At 44.1% G+C, this 16,658-nt stretch overlaps 1 protein-coding gene across 1 annotated transcript in view; it reads left to right on the forward strand.

Annotated features, from left to right (window-relative positions):
• Nucleotides 1–16,658, forward strand: part of SCN8A (sodium voltage-gated channel alpha subunit 8) — a 171,245-nt gene that overhangs the window by 126,441 nt on the left and 28,146 nt on the right. Inside the window, exons 13-19 of the mRNA XM_077838488.1 lie at nt 889–1,024; nt 3,206–3,444; nt 5,931–6,104; nt 10,348–10,704; nt 12,782–13,252; nt 14,705–14,822; nt 15,563–15,717. Coding sequence (XP_077694614.1) covers nt 889–1,024; nt 3,206–3,444; nt 5,931–6,104; nt 10,348–10,704; nt 12,782–13,252; nt 14,705–14,822; nt 15,563–15,717 — 1,650 coding nt within the window. The remainder of the gene's footprint in view (nt 1–888; nt 1,025–3,205; nt 3,445–5,930; nt 6,105–10,347; nt 10,705–12,781; nt 13,253–14,704; nt 14,823–15,562; nt 15,718–16,658) is intronic.

Genomic DNA, 16,658 nt, shown 5'->3' on the forward strand with positions numbered 1-16,658 from the left:
ACCTTAGTCACTCATAGAGTAAGTATCTCATTTCCTTAAGAAAGGGAGACAAAAGGCTGTTTAAGGCATATGTGTTCTTTTCACAAGCAACTGATGGCAGACTCCTGTATCGAGGGCAAAGCAATAAACCGTTGGTAGCACACACGGTAGATCTCTGGGCCTAGATTTGCTCCCATTGGGTACAATTAATCCTTTACTAGAGCAAAGCCTAAGAAATGATTACATCTGTCTTGTATAACAAAATCCAGATTTTGGCTGTTGACTTGAATGGGAGTTGAGAGCGCTGGGCTCTCGCACTGCAGTCTGTCCTTAATTACCAGCAGCTCACATTGTTCTCTATGGGCTGGACTCTGCCCCAAAGAGTTTACAGTCTAAATAGATGGGGCAGACAAAGGTGGTAGAAAGGCAGGACTATTTTTAAGTGACTAGCTAAGTCGCACAGGGAGTCTGTAGCAGAGGTGGGAGCTGACCCAAGATCTCCTGTGTCCCAGTTAGTACATTAGCAACAATCCACCCTTCCTCCGATTGATATAAATTAGGCTTCTTGCGGAGCAAAGGACTATGCAGAAACTGCCAAATTTTTAAAACTCTCCTTTTGGTTGGTCTTAAATATGCAAATACTCTGCATTAAGAATATATTGGAAATGCTAAGCTTCCAGTAACCACATTTTTTTTAAGCAGTGCAAACTACTGCTGCAGCCTGCGGAAGCAGCATCCATAGTGTTACGTAAGATAAACGCACCAGGCTCGTGCATAAGGAATGACGTCAGTATGGAAAACCCCCGTTTTATTTTCTCCCTTGGGTGCATGCTATCTATCCAATGTGACGATATGCAGAGTTTCAGACTGATCAAGAGTCTGTTCTAATTAGACATGTGAATTTTGCAGGGTACTACCGAGGTGGAGATTAAAAAGAAACATACCGGGTCTCTCTTGGTCTCAATGGATCAACTGAATGCATCCTATGGAAGAAAGGATCGAACCAACAGTATAATGACTGTTTTAACTAATACCCTTGTAGAAGGTGTGCACAATGCCATGTAATTTAGTGTGTATGTCTGTATTTATGTGTGTGCCTAATGACGCCTTGGCTGCCTTGGAGAAACTAGAAGACCTATTGCTGGTAACTAGAAGGAGATTCTCCTCTTGGCTGATGTGTTATGGAGTTGAATGTGGTGGGTTTAATCCCTGTTGTTTCTGCATCCAGTTTGACTCATGCAGCAATGTGTTTGTTACTGTATCAGTGTGACAGTTTTGGGGGTTGTAGTTCTTTTCCCCCCTTGTTTGGATTCATATGATAATTTTCAAACCTTCCCTCAACTGAAACCTCAGTGTTTTGGGTGGGAGATGTGTGGAACTGGAGTTCTGCCTGGCTTCTACTCAGAACCACAAATTCCTCCAGGTTCTGTTGAGCCATGGCTCAGTCTTGTGAACTGGGCCCCAAGTTGTGGCTTTGTAACAAACTCCAGACTGAGAGAGAAAGCACTAAGCATTTTACACAGCTGTATTAATTCCCCTTTAGAACAATGCAACACACAGCTATTACCGTACAACAATGTATATCACATTAAGGAGATTGGTGGAAAGACATTAAAGGAAGGAATCTGGACAACACAACTACTTGTAGGCAGCCATGGAAAAGGTGGTTTTTGTGCTGTGTTTAGCAGAGATGAAACCACAACAGCCAGAGAGGTTGGTGATCGGAGCAGAGGGAGGCAAATGGATTTTTCTGCTGAGCTGCTGTGAAGGCACCAAAGAATTGATGCTTAACTTAGTGGTGATTCCTCCCTTAGAGAAGTACAGTGCTTACTTTGTGCCACGGCTTACCAGGGCTGAGCCCTGGCACCTCTAGGCTTGGCAGTTCATAGCCCTGGCATCTCTTTCATTACAAATTAAGCACTGGAGAAGTACTTGTGCATTTTGTTTGCACCTAAATCTGCACCTCTTCAAAGACTCTCATACTCCCAGGTGCGGGGGAGTAAAAACAACTGGTGTATGTTCTGGTTCCAATAACAATATGCAAAAGGGAAACTATAGTTGTCACTCAATCTGAATGTATAGGTGTTCTGCACAAATGGGGAATGGAGAAAGTCTCCTTTGCCTGAAGCCAGAGAATAGAGAGATCTGAACTGCATTGAGATCTTGGCTGTGTCAGCTGTCAATAGAGAGTGACTTCCATGTGACAAATGCCAAAATAAACAGTAGATCAAGATGAGCAAATGACTCTGATTTCCAAATATATTATGCAAGAGGCTGTAAGAGTTTGAGAATGACAGACGTGTGTGTGTGGGGGGGTGTTCTCTGATTCTTACAGGATCCTGTAATAATATATATGAAAATTACATATACTTTGAAAATAGAGCAAGGTTTCTGTGTGGCTTTCCTCCCGCACAAACTCCTACAGCTCCAGTGCTGTGATCCTTTTTTAAACTTTCAGAAAACCAATGCAACCATATTCTTAGCAACCAAAAGACAAATTGGAGTTGGAGAAGTCCACCAAAGCATCTCTCCCTTCCCAAGCAAAAATACAACGACCACCTTGGACAGTTGTGTGAAGCTTGGATAGAATAACCGGAGGACAAAGAATGGGCAAAAAGCAACATAAGTTTCCAGGAGAAATGTAAAAATATCTTAAATAAATAAAGCCACTTAAGTCACGGGTGTTGCGTTCATGGTGGCTTTCTCTAAATGGACAACATTCATTTTAACCATGCTTGTACCAATTTATCCCAAATTGATTCTTTACTAAGTGAACTAAGTGTGTCCACACCACTGTGTTGCATAGTTTAAAATGGCATCTTTAGGTAAACTGGTGCAACTTTGAATATAGGTGAGGTCTGAGGGCCCGATGTGTGAAGTCCAGTAGATGGAGTCCCGTTAACTGCAGTGATTGTTGAATCACATCCTAAACCCACAGGTTGGGCTCTTGGGTAAAACAGTTATGGGATCCGTTATTGTTATTGTAATTTGTATTATGGGATCACCTAGAGGCCCCAGTCCCAGCCCCATAGTATTGGGGACAGTACAAACATACAGCAAAGAGACTCTGCACCAAAGAGCTTAAAGCAAAGTATAAGCAAAGACGCAAGGTGGATTCAACACCGCCAAGGGGAGCAGTGAAATGATACTGGAGCCATGTTAACAGATTTAGGCAGATCTAGGAGGACAAGACCTGACTCTTTGCTATTTTGTTTTGTAACTGCAGAGTTGGAAGAATCCCAGAGGAAGTGCCCCCCCTGTTGGTACAAATTTGCCAACACCTTCCTGATCTGGGAGTGCCACCCGCATTGGATCAAGCTGAAAGAGATAGTGAACATGATCGTCATGGATCCCTTTGTTGACCTGGCCATTACCATCTGTATTGTGCTGAACACTGTCTTCATGGCGATGGAACACCATCCCATGACCCCTGAGTTTCAAGATGTTCTGACTGTAGGAAATCTGGTAAGAGTGCTTTGGGAAAACATGTTGTAGGGGGTATAGAGGGTTCGTAAAACTCTGAGGCTTCGTGTTAACAGTGACAAGCAGATTCACGTTTACAATAATACAAATAAATAACAGTAAGGGTAAATGAACTAGCTATCAATAGTGTCATGTCACCCTTCTGTGTACAGATCCTTGCAAATCCTTTTAGAAGGTCTGTGTGTTTTCCCAGACATCTGGGCACTGCCTGAAATAAGTGGCAAGATCCTCTACAGTGCAGATGCAGATGGGGGACTGATTCAATGCCCACTCAAGTCAATGGAAGTCTTTCACACTGGCTTCAGTGGATGTAGAACAGGGCCTACAAAGCACTAGATGAGCTGGAGAGGGAGTGCAGGGGACACGACCCTGTATCACTGACAGTGCTGCTGCCAAGGGATCTCTGCCTCTCAGCAAGCATGAGGCCCAGGAGGGGAGTGGTAAGGTGTCTCTTTGGCATGATGAACACACTTCAACTCATCAGAAGGAGGCAGTGTGCCTTCTAGAGGAGAGAGCACTGGCCTGGGACTCAGGAAACCTGGGTCCTATTCCCAGCTCTGCCACTGGCTTGCTGTGTGACCTTGGGAAAGTTGAGGAGTACTTGTGGCACCTTAGAGACTAACCAATTTAATAAATTGGTTAGTCTCTAAGGTGCCACAAGTACTCCTTTTCTTTTTGCAAAGACAGACTAACACGGCTGTTACTCTGAAACTTGGGAAAGTTAGTTCTCTGTGCCTCAGTTTCCCCATCTGTAAAATGGGAATAATGATGCTGACCTCCTTTGCAAAGTGTTTTGACATCTACTGATGAAAAGCATTACATGAGTTAGATATTTTTATAATTAGACCAGAGCGCACCACCCTTTTTTTAACCGTGTGCACTTGTGTGTGGTTTCACGTTCTTGTTTGTAGTGTTGGGAGATAGGGGTGCTGTTAGATGCTAGCTGCAATCTCTTATTTCCTCCAGAATGTCATCTTTCTCTCCTTGTGATTTAGACTGTCTCCTGTTAGTTCCCCTCTCCCTACAGCAGTGTTGTGGGCAGTCATGTTGCTGGCTAATAATTAGCCATCCTGCTGCCAAAGGAATGGCTTAAACTGCAATGTATCTGCAATTAGCAGAGAAGGGGCCATGACTTACCATGAATAATTACTACCTTAAGTTACTGCCTTACTACCAGAATTCCATGAGGGAGATGTTTCCTCTGGGAAGCAAACATTAGTAGGGTCACAGCTGTAGTGTAGACTGCCCACATGGTGGTGGGTGAAATGGCTTCCAGGTTAAGTGACTTTCTGTGCAGGGCCCGTATCAGTAAGGTAAGAAGGGGGTTGCTTCAGGAGGAGATCAAGGAGCAGGGGAGATCCAGTAATGCTGCAGGCCAGAGGTCAGAGCACAGGGCTAATGACTAATTCTCTGCCGTTCTCCAGTGGGCACAAAGGTCCCCAAACGGAGCGATTCAGCTGCTCATGGGCGGTGCAGTGAGCAATCTTTCTGGTCAGTGCAGGGGATGAGGGTTGAGGATGGGAAGAAGCAAAAGGAAGCCCTGTGGATCCTCTGCTCTGCGGATCAACTGAATAATGCCCAAAACTGATGGAGAGCACATGCTCTGCAGAGGCCTCCATGGCCCGAAGGCTGCTGTAGCAACCAGGGAGCATGGGGGGTGTCTGTGCTCTTCAGAGGGAGGAGTACAGTGTCCTGCCCAAAAGGCCCTTTTACTCAGGTTTTGCACCATGGTCACATGACTTTGCCCTGCACTGTACTAAGTGATTCTTCACTCTAAAAGGGCACAGATCCAGAGGAGGCGCAGAGTTCCTTCTGCAGCTCATGTGAAGATCAGTAGGGTTTGTGTGTGCCTGGCATCTCTCAGGCTCACACCCAAATACTTGCTAGGCTGATATTTTCACAGGAGACTCTCAGAGGCACTGTGCACCTGCTTCTCCAGCTGCAGTCCCTGTGAGCTGTAGATGCTCAGCACTTTTGGGGCCTGATGAACATAACTGAAATCAGTGGAGCTGTGCTGGCTTATACCAGCGGAGGGTCTAGCTGTACCTGCCTCAGGCCATGATCCTGTGACCACTGAAAGTGATGGCAAAGCTCATATGGACTTCACCAGTGTGGGACCAGGCTGAACCACAGCTGGAGACCCTGAAGTTTCGATCACTTCTGAACATTTGTCTGTAAGGTCTTGATAGGAGAGTGATTACCAGGGAAGCCAGCAAGGGTTGCACCAGCGCAGCTACACCAGAGGAGGGAATAACCCGTTGTACGCAAGCCCATGACCTTGCCCAGGCTGTGCATTTGAACTGGTACAAGGAGCATTGCAGGGTCCCCATTCTTAGTTCACTGTTAACCTGTCTTTGAGATGTATACTGACTGTCTGAAACCAAACTAAGGAGAACCTTTGTGTGTGTGTGTATCTGTGTGTGGGCGTGTGTGTGCGTGCTCTGTTTTTTGTCTCCTCTCCACTCCAGGTTTTCACTGGAATTTTCACAGCAGAAATGTTCCTGAAGCTCATAGCCATGGACCCCTACTATTATTTCCAAGAAGGTTGGAACATTTTTGACGGATTTATTGTCTCCCTCAGTTTAATGGAACTGGGTCTAGCAGACGTGGAAGGGCTTTCAGTGCTGCGATCTTTCCGATTGGTATTCCATATTTCTCCCATTTCTTTTTGAAGTTTCCTGTCTTGCAGCTACTAGAAAACCTTTTACATGAGTTATTCTGGTTAAAAATATTCATTGGTTCTGTTTGGAGGAGAGGGGGAGAGTCTATGGTTGTGAGTTGTTGTTTCTCTCAAAAAATTTTTTTTCTTTGAGTGCTGCTCCCTATGTAAAAGTGGCAAAGAGTCCTGGGGCACCTTATAGACCAACAGACGTATTGGAGTATAAGCTTTCGTGGGTGAATACCCACTTCTTCAGATGCATGTAGTGGAAATTTCCAGAAGGCTTCCTATGTGTATTCCACACATGGATACGCATGCGCACCTTACACCCCAGTCTGGAAATGCTAACCAGCAGTGTCAATTGGCCTGCACATGCTCAGTAGATCTCCTCTTGCTCCTGACCAAAGGTATAAGACAGTGTGGGCCAACGCCTCTCCAATTCCTTCTTACCACTGCAGGGCCTGAGCTGGAATCCTGTGTCCTTAGATTTCCCCAGCTTTTTATAGAACCAGTAAATAGATTTGTAAATAGTTTTTATACTTCTTAGCCTGTTAGTATAGTTAGGTATCATAGCTTGTTTTCCCTGGCTGGGGACTCTCACTCCCCATGGTCAGGGACTATGCCTAGAAAAACTACATCTCAATGGGACCTCAATCTCGTCCTGTCGACACTCACCAGACCACCTTTTGAACCTTTGGTGACATGTTCCATGCCTCATCTGTCCATGAAAATTGCATTTTTAGTGGCTGTTACTTCATGCAGGAGGGTCAGTGAGCCGGAAGCCATCATAGTAGACCTCCTTATACAGTTTTTCACAAGGAAAAGGTATCCCTTCACCTACATCCTAAATTTCTCCCCAAGGTTGTTCCTGAATTCCATGGCAACGAAAGTATTCACTTACCTGTCTTTTTCCCAACCCCCCATGCTTCTGCCAAAGAGAAGAGACTTCATTGCCTCAGTGTCTGATGTGCCCTGGCATTCTATCTGCAAAGAACCAAGCCTATCAGAAAGTCACCAAGACTTTTTATTTCCATAGCAGAAAGATTGCGAGGTCAAGCTCTGTCCTCTCAGAGAATCTCTAAGTGGGTCTCGGGATGCATTGAGTGCTACACGTTAGCACGCACCCCTCCTCCTGGCAGTGCTAGGAGCATAGGTCTCCTCAACAGCACAGGTCTCCTCTACAGCGTCCCTGCAGGAAGGGCCCAATACAAGACATATGTAGGGCAGCCATCTGGAGCTCCATCCACACGTTCGCGAGACTTACTCAATAGCGTAGGCCTCTACTGCGGATGCAGCAGTGGGGTCTATGGTACTGCAAGCATCTTTGCTGCTGGCTTTCAGGCACTCCCCCCCATCCCCCGCCCAAGTGTGAGCTCTACTTGTCAATCACCCATGTGTGGAAAACACATAAGGACCAGCACTTGAAGAAGAAATGGAGGTTACTTGCTGTAACTGGAGGTTGTTCGAGATGTCTGGTCCCTATCTGTATTCCATTATCCTCCTCTGCTTTGGATCCTGTTGAATTTGCAGTAACAAGAGGATCTGGACAGGTGTTTGCTCACCCTGCCTCTTATACCCTTGGTCTGGAGCACTAGGAGACCTACTGTGCATGTGCAGGGCAATGGACATTGCTTGTTAGAATTTCCAGACTCAGGTACACCCATGCATGGAATACAGGTAGGGACCACACACCTCGAAGAGCCTCCAGGTACAGTAAGTAACTTCCATTTTAAAAACGGATCATTGAATTTTCATGAGTAAATTCTGCTCCATTCCAAAACAAGAACTTTAAAACTTGTTTTTTCCTCTGACTAAAATCCAAATGTAAAGTTTCTTTAAAATTTCAAATCATTCATTGCACTGTTTGTTATAACAGAAAGCTAATAACTTTTTTCACTTGCTAAATGAACCATTATCGAAATGGGTAAAAGGTCCTTCTGGAACAACACTGGCACCCAGTAAAATAATAATTTCAGAGACTAAGCTCTGCAAAGAGAAACATTTGTGTTATAAAAGCTTATATTGGTAATAGTCTCTGTTTTTCAGTTTTAATTTATACTAATTTTCAGTGATTTTGTCTACTTTAGTGCCTTGTAAAGAAAACATTTTCTAGGACATTATGTTTTATAATCTTGCCTGAATTGTGTCTGTAGATATCTGAGCAGAAATTGGTGGTTTCATTAGCAATTAAATTAATGCACATGTTGACAATTTTTTTAACATGTTGTAGGCTAGTTTCTGTTATTGTTTGCATCCTATATTTTACTAGCCTGAGTGCAATCACACATGAGATGTTGAGTGTGACCAAAACATGCACTAAGCAAAGCATGAATAGGGGGTGGGACAGGCTGTAATTTACAGTGTAAACACGATGTTGCTAATTTAATTGAAAGACCCCATTTTGTGTGTGGGATATGTATTTCCCTCCCCCACAATATTTGTTTCTGAAGTTAAAATGGGTGTCATTCTACCAATCTTTGTTTCCAAGTTTAAACTGAACTCTGGAACCCTTGTTATTGTTTGTTGCTGGAAGTCTGTAAACGCACTCAGTGCTAGTCATCCATAAAGGGTGAAGCAGACTCTGCCCTGAAGAGCTTGTGGTGTAAGAAACTGAAAAAGGTGCAAGGTGCTGAGCACCTGCAGGTCCCACTGACGTCCGTGAGAGTTGTCATCTCACAGGATCTGGCCATAAGGGTTATATACAACTCTTCTGAATTAGGACCTCATCCTGCTTGCAATTAAATCCATGGGAATGTTGCTAACTGGCTTCACTGGGAATGAGATTGGGCTCTTATATTTTAATAGTGCTGTTCAGCGCCCGCTTCTATAAGCTGTCTGTGCATGGCCCTAATATCAAAGCAATGGGAGCTCCCCAGTTAGCAGGCAGTGCAGTGGTGGCTGGTAATTGTGAATTGTCCTTTGCTGCATCTTCCTTGTCTTCTGAGGCAGATTTCTTAGGCTATGTCTACACTGGCAAGAGAAAGACAAAACTTTTGTCATTCGGAGGTGTAAAAAAACACACACACACACCCCCCCGAAAGACACAAGTTTTGTCGATGACAAGCACCAGTGTGAACAGCACTGTGTAAGCAGGAGAGACAGCAAGCAGCAGCTACCCTGCGTGCCTGTTAGCAGCCCGGGTGCAATGGCACAGCCATGTCACTAAAAGATGCATACTGTAGACATAGCCTTTGTCTTCTGCCACTCCCCCTCCCCAATCCATTCCCATCATTCTACATAAATGACTGAGAGTGGAAGGGTACTGAATCCACTCAGCTCTTGTATTGCATGAGACATGAGGTAGCTCAGCTGCACGTTGGGAGAGGAAGGATAGCTTTTAAAGGGTCCACTTCAGTGTAAGGTTCTTAGCTTGGCATTACAACAAAATAAGAAGTCCATTCTAACCTGGGCCATGTACTTTGTTCAGAGGCAGTCCTCAGTTGTTCGGAGGACTAAAAACAAACTACCAAAAGGCAGTCCAGGCTGGGTGTATGTTATGCTGTAGCAAAATGAGATAATTGGCATGTTAGGGCCTGATTTTTCAGAAGCGTTGAGCACCAGTAGCCTCCAGCAGCTTAATCTAGAGTTAGGGGTGCTCAGAACATTCGAAAACTGAGCCCTGGCGGTAGGGCCAAATGTTTGAAAGAGCCGTAGCCCAGCATGCTCAGCCTGGTGCTAGGCATGCCCAAATGGGGCCAGATTTTCCAAAAAATTCAGTGCTAAGCAGCTTTCATTGGGACACTTAAGTTCAGCTTTTGAAAGTTTGGTCAATTATTCAGAGGCCTAATTGGAAGATGAGCTCTTTGGAAATCTGTCCCCAGTTATGAGTGCTGAGCACTCTGGGATATCAGGCCCTTCTTGTCCAGAGGGAAGACTGAAAGGCATTTGTAAAAAGATATTAACCTTTGGGCACCAGATTTCATGTGGCTCATTTCATCCATCTCTCGAGTTTCCAAAGCCAGAAGTAAACTTGATTTTTTTCTTTTCAAACATGAAATTAATTTGGGAGCATGAGGGGAACTGAATACAAAACATACAAGGCCAAATTCAGAGAGGTGCTGAGCATCGCCCACTCCCATTGACTTCAGTGGTAGAGGTCTGAGCTCCGCATCCCTTAGAATCTAGGACTTGTCACCATAATGATTTCTCTGGATTTGTCTTTTTGTTTTTGAAGAAGATGGATTAAGTGTGGTTTGTATCTCTTTGTTTTTGGTTTCTTTATGTAGCTGAGAGTCTTCAAGCTGGCGAAGTCCTGGCCCACTCTGAACATGCTGATAAAAATCATTGGTAACTCAGTGGGTGCCTTGGGAAACCTGACCTTGGTGCTGGCCATCATCGTGTTCATCTTTGCTGTGGTGGGCATGCAGCTCTTTGGCAAGAGCTACAAGGAGTGTGTCTGCAAGATCAACGTGGAGTGTGTGCTACCCCGCTGGCACATGCATGATTTCTTCCACTCCTTCCTTATTGTCTTCCGCGTGCTGTGTGGGGAGTGGATTGAGACTATGTGGGATTGTATGGAAGTGGCAGGACAGGCCATGTGCTTGATTGTCTTCATGATGGTCATGGTCATCGGGAATTTAGTGGTCAGTAAATGATTTGCTTATTGTCTTATTGATTGCTTGTGGGTGGGGAGGCAGTGGTGAGACCACAGGACTGTCACTGGGTTCTACCATGGACTTTGTGTGGCCTTGGGTACAAATCATTTAGGCCTCTAATTCTGGATGCCCAGCGTTAGAGACCCTTGTGGCTTGTGTTCAGAGGTCTGGAGCAGCTGCATGTTGGAACTTGGGGGTGCTTACAGCTTCTGAAAATCCGGCAGTAGATTCCTAAAGTTGGGCACCCAAAGTTAAGCTCTGATCCTGTAAGGTTAAGCATGTGTATAGTTGTACTTTGTTGCATGATTGGGGTCTTAAAGCCCACTTTTGAAAATATGGACTTTAACCTCTCTGCCCCCAAAGTCTGCTCTCAGTTACTTTGCTGTAACTCCAGAATAGTCTGGATTTAAACCAGGGTAAATGGGAACAGAATTTGGTCCTCCATTTACCCATTTGTAAAACGGGTATAGTAAATACATGTCTGCCTCATAGGGCTGCTGTGAATTTAATTAAATGTTTATAAAGTGCTTTGAGATCTTGTGGTGAAACTGGTCCTGCTTTATGGAATAAGAAAAACTTTAAATTTTGGATAAAAATCAGTTTTCACATCAATCATTCAAAAATGTGAATTTTCACATACTAGAGTGCAAACCCTGTTTCACAAAATTTCAGACAACCCCCCATTCCTCCTGACCTCAACCCAATTTTTAAATCATCCAAAACAAGATTTCAAATAATTTTTTAAACAATTTTGCACCACAGCCTTATGTTTAATATATGAGGTTGTATCCAGAATTACTTCCTAAACTCCCTATGAATTAAGTAGGTAAAAGGATAAATTAGCCTTCAAATGTCAGTTCATCCTGAAATCTCTGTTAATATTTAAATTGTTGGTGATGGCATTGTGACCTCAGAGTATTATTTTACTACTTTAACCCATTTATGCTCCAATCCAGCAAAGCACTTAAGCATTTGCTTAGTTTTAAGCATGTGAATAATCCTATTGAATTTGATAAGACAGCTCCATGCTTAATTGCTTTGCAGGATCAGGTGCTCATTGGGTGCCCATCACAAAAGCATCCAGCTACTCTGTTATAAAAGCCAGTGGTACAAAACTATCAGTCAAAGGATATTGACCCACACATGCTATGATGGGCTAAAGGAATCTGACAAGAAGAAAACCCAGTTTTTGCACTAAAACAAAATGATAGAGGGGAAGGAGGGGAAAGCAGGGGAAGGCCTCCAAAGTCTTTTTAAAGTCTCTAAATCAAGATTGGGAAGTTCCTTTCTAAAAACTGTGCTCTAGCTCAGTCATACAATGTAGGCTGGATGAAGATCAGTGGGTGAAATTGCATGGCTTGTTATGTGGGAGGTCAGACTAGATAACCATGATGATCCCTTCTTGCCTTAAATTCTGTGAAAAAGTTGATGGGGGCGGGAGAAAAGACCAAGGACAGACCAGTGGAAACACTCATCGTGTCTTAAAGCAGCCAGCAAGAGACTCCTCCTGGACTTCCCCTGCAAGGACTTGTGCCAGCAAAGGGTCTTGACAGAGAAAGTCGTCCTCTTTGCTTTGCTCTAGGGGCTGGAAATAGACAAGGGCAGAGACTAAGGCCACGGTGGTGACTGATCGAATCCTTATTTTTAATAGGCTCCCTTTGAGTTTGAGATGGGACCAAACGACAATGCTAGATCTAAATCTCTTGGAACTTGGCAGCTCAGGGCCCATCTCTAGCTTTTATACCTTGACCCCCAGACACGCAATGAGCTGCATGCAGGGCTACCCTGCACAGCACCGGGCCTCGCTGATTCCAACCTGGTGACATGCTCCTGAGGGCTCCCATGCACGGAGCTCATTGCAGGATCGGGGCCTTGTTTTAAGTTCTGGATTTGTCAATAGATTTATCGGGTACCAGCACTGGTTTTCAGTGTGGTGCTTGTGGATTTTGTTCTGCAGCTCCCATTAGTGTCAGCGGCTCAGGTGGCTAAATGCTCATATGCAGCTTTGCTGTAATGTGTCGGCACAATGTCAGAGCTCTGCCAAACGTGATCTCTTCTCCTTCAGGTGCTGAACTTGTTCTTGGCTTTGCTGCTGAGCTCTTTCAGTGCAGATAACTTAGCAGCAACAGATGACGATGGGGAGATGAACAACCTGCAAATAGCAGTCATTCGCATCAAGCAGGGAATCGCCTGGATCAAGGTGAAAGCACATGAGTTCATGCAGGCGCATTTCAAGCAGAGAGAGGCGGATGAGGTCAAACCCTTGGACGAGTTGTATGAAAAGAAGGCGAACTGCATCGCTAACCACACAGGGGCTGATATCAACAGGGACATTGATTATCAAAAGAATGGTAATGGCACCACCAGCGGGATTGGGAGCAGTGTGGAGAAATACATCATAGATGAAGACCACATGTCCTTCATCAATAACCCCAATCTCACTGTTCGGGTACCCATTGCTGTGGGTGAGTCAGACTTTGAAAACCTCAATACAGAAGACTTCAGCAGCGATACAGATCCCAATGGCAGCAAGGAGGTAGGATGGATGCTCAATATTTGCTTTAACCACATGTCCATTTCACAGCTACAGGTAACCTCTATTGAGAGAGAAGCATTGCAAGGGAAGGAAGGCTGGTCTCATGGCTCAGGCACAGGATTTTGCAGCTGGGGAGTCTGAATTCTGTTCCCTGCTTTTGTTGTTAATTTGTACTGTGATAATGCCTAGGAGCTCCAGTCATAGATCGGGACCCCAATGTGCTAATCCCCATAAAAACACAAAACAAAAAGACAGTCCCTGCCCCAAGGAACTTACAACCCCAAATATAAGACTTGAGGCAGGAAGTAGATACTGACAGACAGCTCTTCCACAGATTGTTCCAGTGTGATCTTGGGCAAGGGGGGGGCATAATTCATTCATTATAGTACAGAGATCTATAGAAGCTCTATTAAAGACCTCATCTGATTTTTTCCCAGATCTTTGATGAGAATCAGCTTCTTGGGTATTTAGTGGATTGTGCTATACAGTGAATGAAAAAATGCAGTACATTTAAGCTGAAAATTCCAGTTCAACAGAATTCCCGTGCTTCTCCAGCTTCTATTAAATTGAGCAGAATAGAAGACAGTCCCTGCCTTAAGGAGATTACAGTCTAATCTCTGTATTGCACTCTCCTCCTCTATAAAATAGGGATAACACTTAGATTCAAATGCCCAGCCATTATCAACATGCTTTTATTGTCCCATCAGTGATGTGTTTCTCTTGGCCTTGTGGCTAAAATCAAGTGCAGTGTTTAACATTGGGTGTGTCACCTTCAGTGAATTAAATGAAGAAGAAAAAATTTGGCTACAGGGGAACGATAGCTTTCTGGCTGATGCATAGGCCTAGGTGTCAAGGCATCTGAGTTATATTCTTGACAGTGTCATAGATTGCCCTATGTGATCTTAGGCAAGGAACAGCACCTGTCTGCCTCAGTTTCCCTGTCATTAAACTGGGAGAATACCATCAGTTCACAGGAGTTGGTGGTTAAGGATTCAGTAACTATCTTCTGTAAAGTGGTTTGTGGTCCTAACATGGAAGATGTCACACATGACCTAAATGTTTATCATTGTTGTAATAATTGTTGTGTGTTAATGCACTGCCATTCAGTCACTATAATATTGCATTTTAAGGGGGTAAAGATGGGTCTGAAATGTGATTCCCACCCCCACAAAAAATTGCAAAAGTTCAGTTTTTTGATTCCCTATCTGCACTACGATCTTTAAGACTTGAAAACTGATGACTAAATATCCTAATCAGAATGCCTGATTCACAGTTAGTGTCCCAGACCATCCTGACAACAGCCAGGAAATAGATTTTCTTTGAGGCAGATTTGGTGGGCAAATTGTTAGTTTCCTCTGCTAAGGAGGTAGATCCCATATAGAGTCACTGTGAAAATTCATCTTTGGGTTTACCTGACTGAGGTGGTTGTTGGGGGTTCTTTTTGTGTTAAAGAAACTGGATGATACTAGCTCTTCTGAGGGCAGCACCATTGATATAAAGCCAGAGGTAGAGGAAGTCCCTGTGGAGGCACCAGAAGAATATCTGGACCCAGATGCATGCTTCACAGAAGGTGAGTTAAGCACAGATGTAGATATGGGCCTCTGAGTTGGTGTTGTGACCCATATCTAGTGGAGCTTAGCCTAGAGTTTAGGTCTGGGGCTGGATCAGTGCTAGGGATTGTTAAAGATCCCCAATTCTGCAGACATGAGTAAATTATAGTCACACTAAGGATTTGCAGGATTTAGGCCTTTGGAGACCAGGTGGTGTTGCCACGGTCTAGACTGTTAACAGCTAAGGAAGGTTCTCCTTCAGGGAAAGTTGCTGGCACCAGGGATTTTGAAGCAAGAGAATTTGGGTTTAATTGCTGCTGCTGTGAGGATACTTGTGGCCACAATGTTTGACAGAGCCATCATGAAGTCATACGTGGCCACTGGTTTGTTAGAATAATTCCCATAGCAAAGATATTTTAAATGGTTTGAGGTGATTTTATCACTGAGTTCTCTCTCTGTTGCTTTCTGGTGAATTGTGGCTGCCTCGCTGAGTATAATTATTTTAAACTGGCTGCTAGTAAACTGATGTAAAGCTAGGCATTCAGATACTACAGTGACAGGAATTAGCATAAGGACCTGGAAGAGGGGTGGATTGATTGGATGGATACATTTTACTTTTAACTGAAATGCAACCAGCTTAAGATTTTAGAGGAGCAAAGTCACTTTTATGCAAAGACCCTTCTGTTCTTACAATATCCTGTCTCCTACCCCCAATAAAAATCCTCTCACACTCACTCCTTTCTGCGTTGCCCCCATGCAGGTTGTGTGCAGCGCTTTAAGTGCTGTCAGGTCAGTATTGAAGATGGGCTGGGCAAATCCTGGTGGATCTTGAGGAAGACCTGTTTTCTGATTGTGGAGCACAACTGGTTCGAGACTTTCATCATCTTCATGATCCTACTGAGCAGTGGAGCCCTGGTAAGTGAGTTTTGGAAGTCTGTGAAGCCAAATTACATTATACGGGGCTCTTCTCCTAGTGTATTGAGAGCTATTTATGGGCATTTTGGTGGGAAAACACCATCTCTCCTTGGAGAGGTTGGGGAATGAAGAATAAACTTGTGATTTATTGTTAATGATTTGTATTGCAATGGGCCCCCTTTGTGCTAGGTGCTATTCAAAAACCTAGCGAGACATGGTCACTGTCCTGAAGGTTTTCCAATCTAACTTAAAGTAAGACGGAAAACTAGGAGCCTTGAAATCCGAGTTCTAATCCTTGCTTTGCCACAAACTCAGTGAGTGACCATTGGTAAAACCACTTCACCTTTCTGGGCCTTAATTTGCCCATGATGCTGTTGGGATAGCAATACTTTCTTTAACATTTGTTCAGCTCCTGGAGACCTTCAGATTGGAGGCACTGTGTGGGTGCAAACTGGGATGCATGGTTCTGATGCTGCAGCCATGTTTCTAGAGGATGAAGTTCTCCTACTAGTGAAAGACCTCATCTGATTTTTTCCCAGATCTTTGATGAGAATCAGCTTCTTGGGTATTTAGTGGATTGTGCTATACAGTGAATGAAAAAATGCAGTACATTTAAGCTGAAAATTCCAGTTCAACAGAATTCCCGTGCTTCTCCAGCTTCTCTTTCGTACCTTTGGCCAGACTGCTCAGAGGGTCTCTGCACCCATAACTGGAGCTGGATTTTTTTTTATTTTTATTTTTTAAAGTGCTCAGCTTCCATTTAGGCATCAAAATAAATTGTAAGATTTTCAGAAGAGCTCAGCACACTAGATGCATGTTGAGAGCTGAGCTGTTTTGAAAATCTGTAAGCATCACAATAGGAGATACTGGGTGCTGAGCACTTTTGAAAAGCTGTCCCTCAATTAGGTGCCTAAAAGGAAGCTGAGTTCCTTTGAAAATCT

The sequence above is a fragment of the Eretmochelys imbricata genome, chromosome 20 (genome assembly GCF_965152235.1).
Source record: "Eretmochelys imbricata isolate rEreImb1 chromosome 20, rEreImb1.hap1, whole genome shotgun sequence".
Taxonomy (NCBI): Eukaryota; Metazoa; Chordata; order Testudines; family Cheloniidae; genus Eretmochelys; species Eretmochelys imbricata.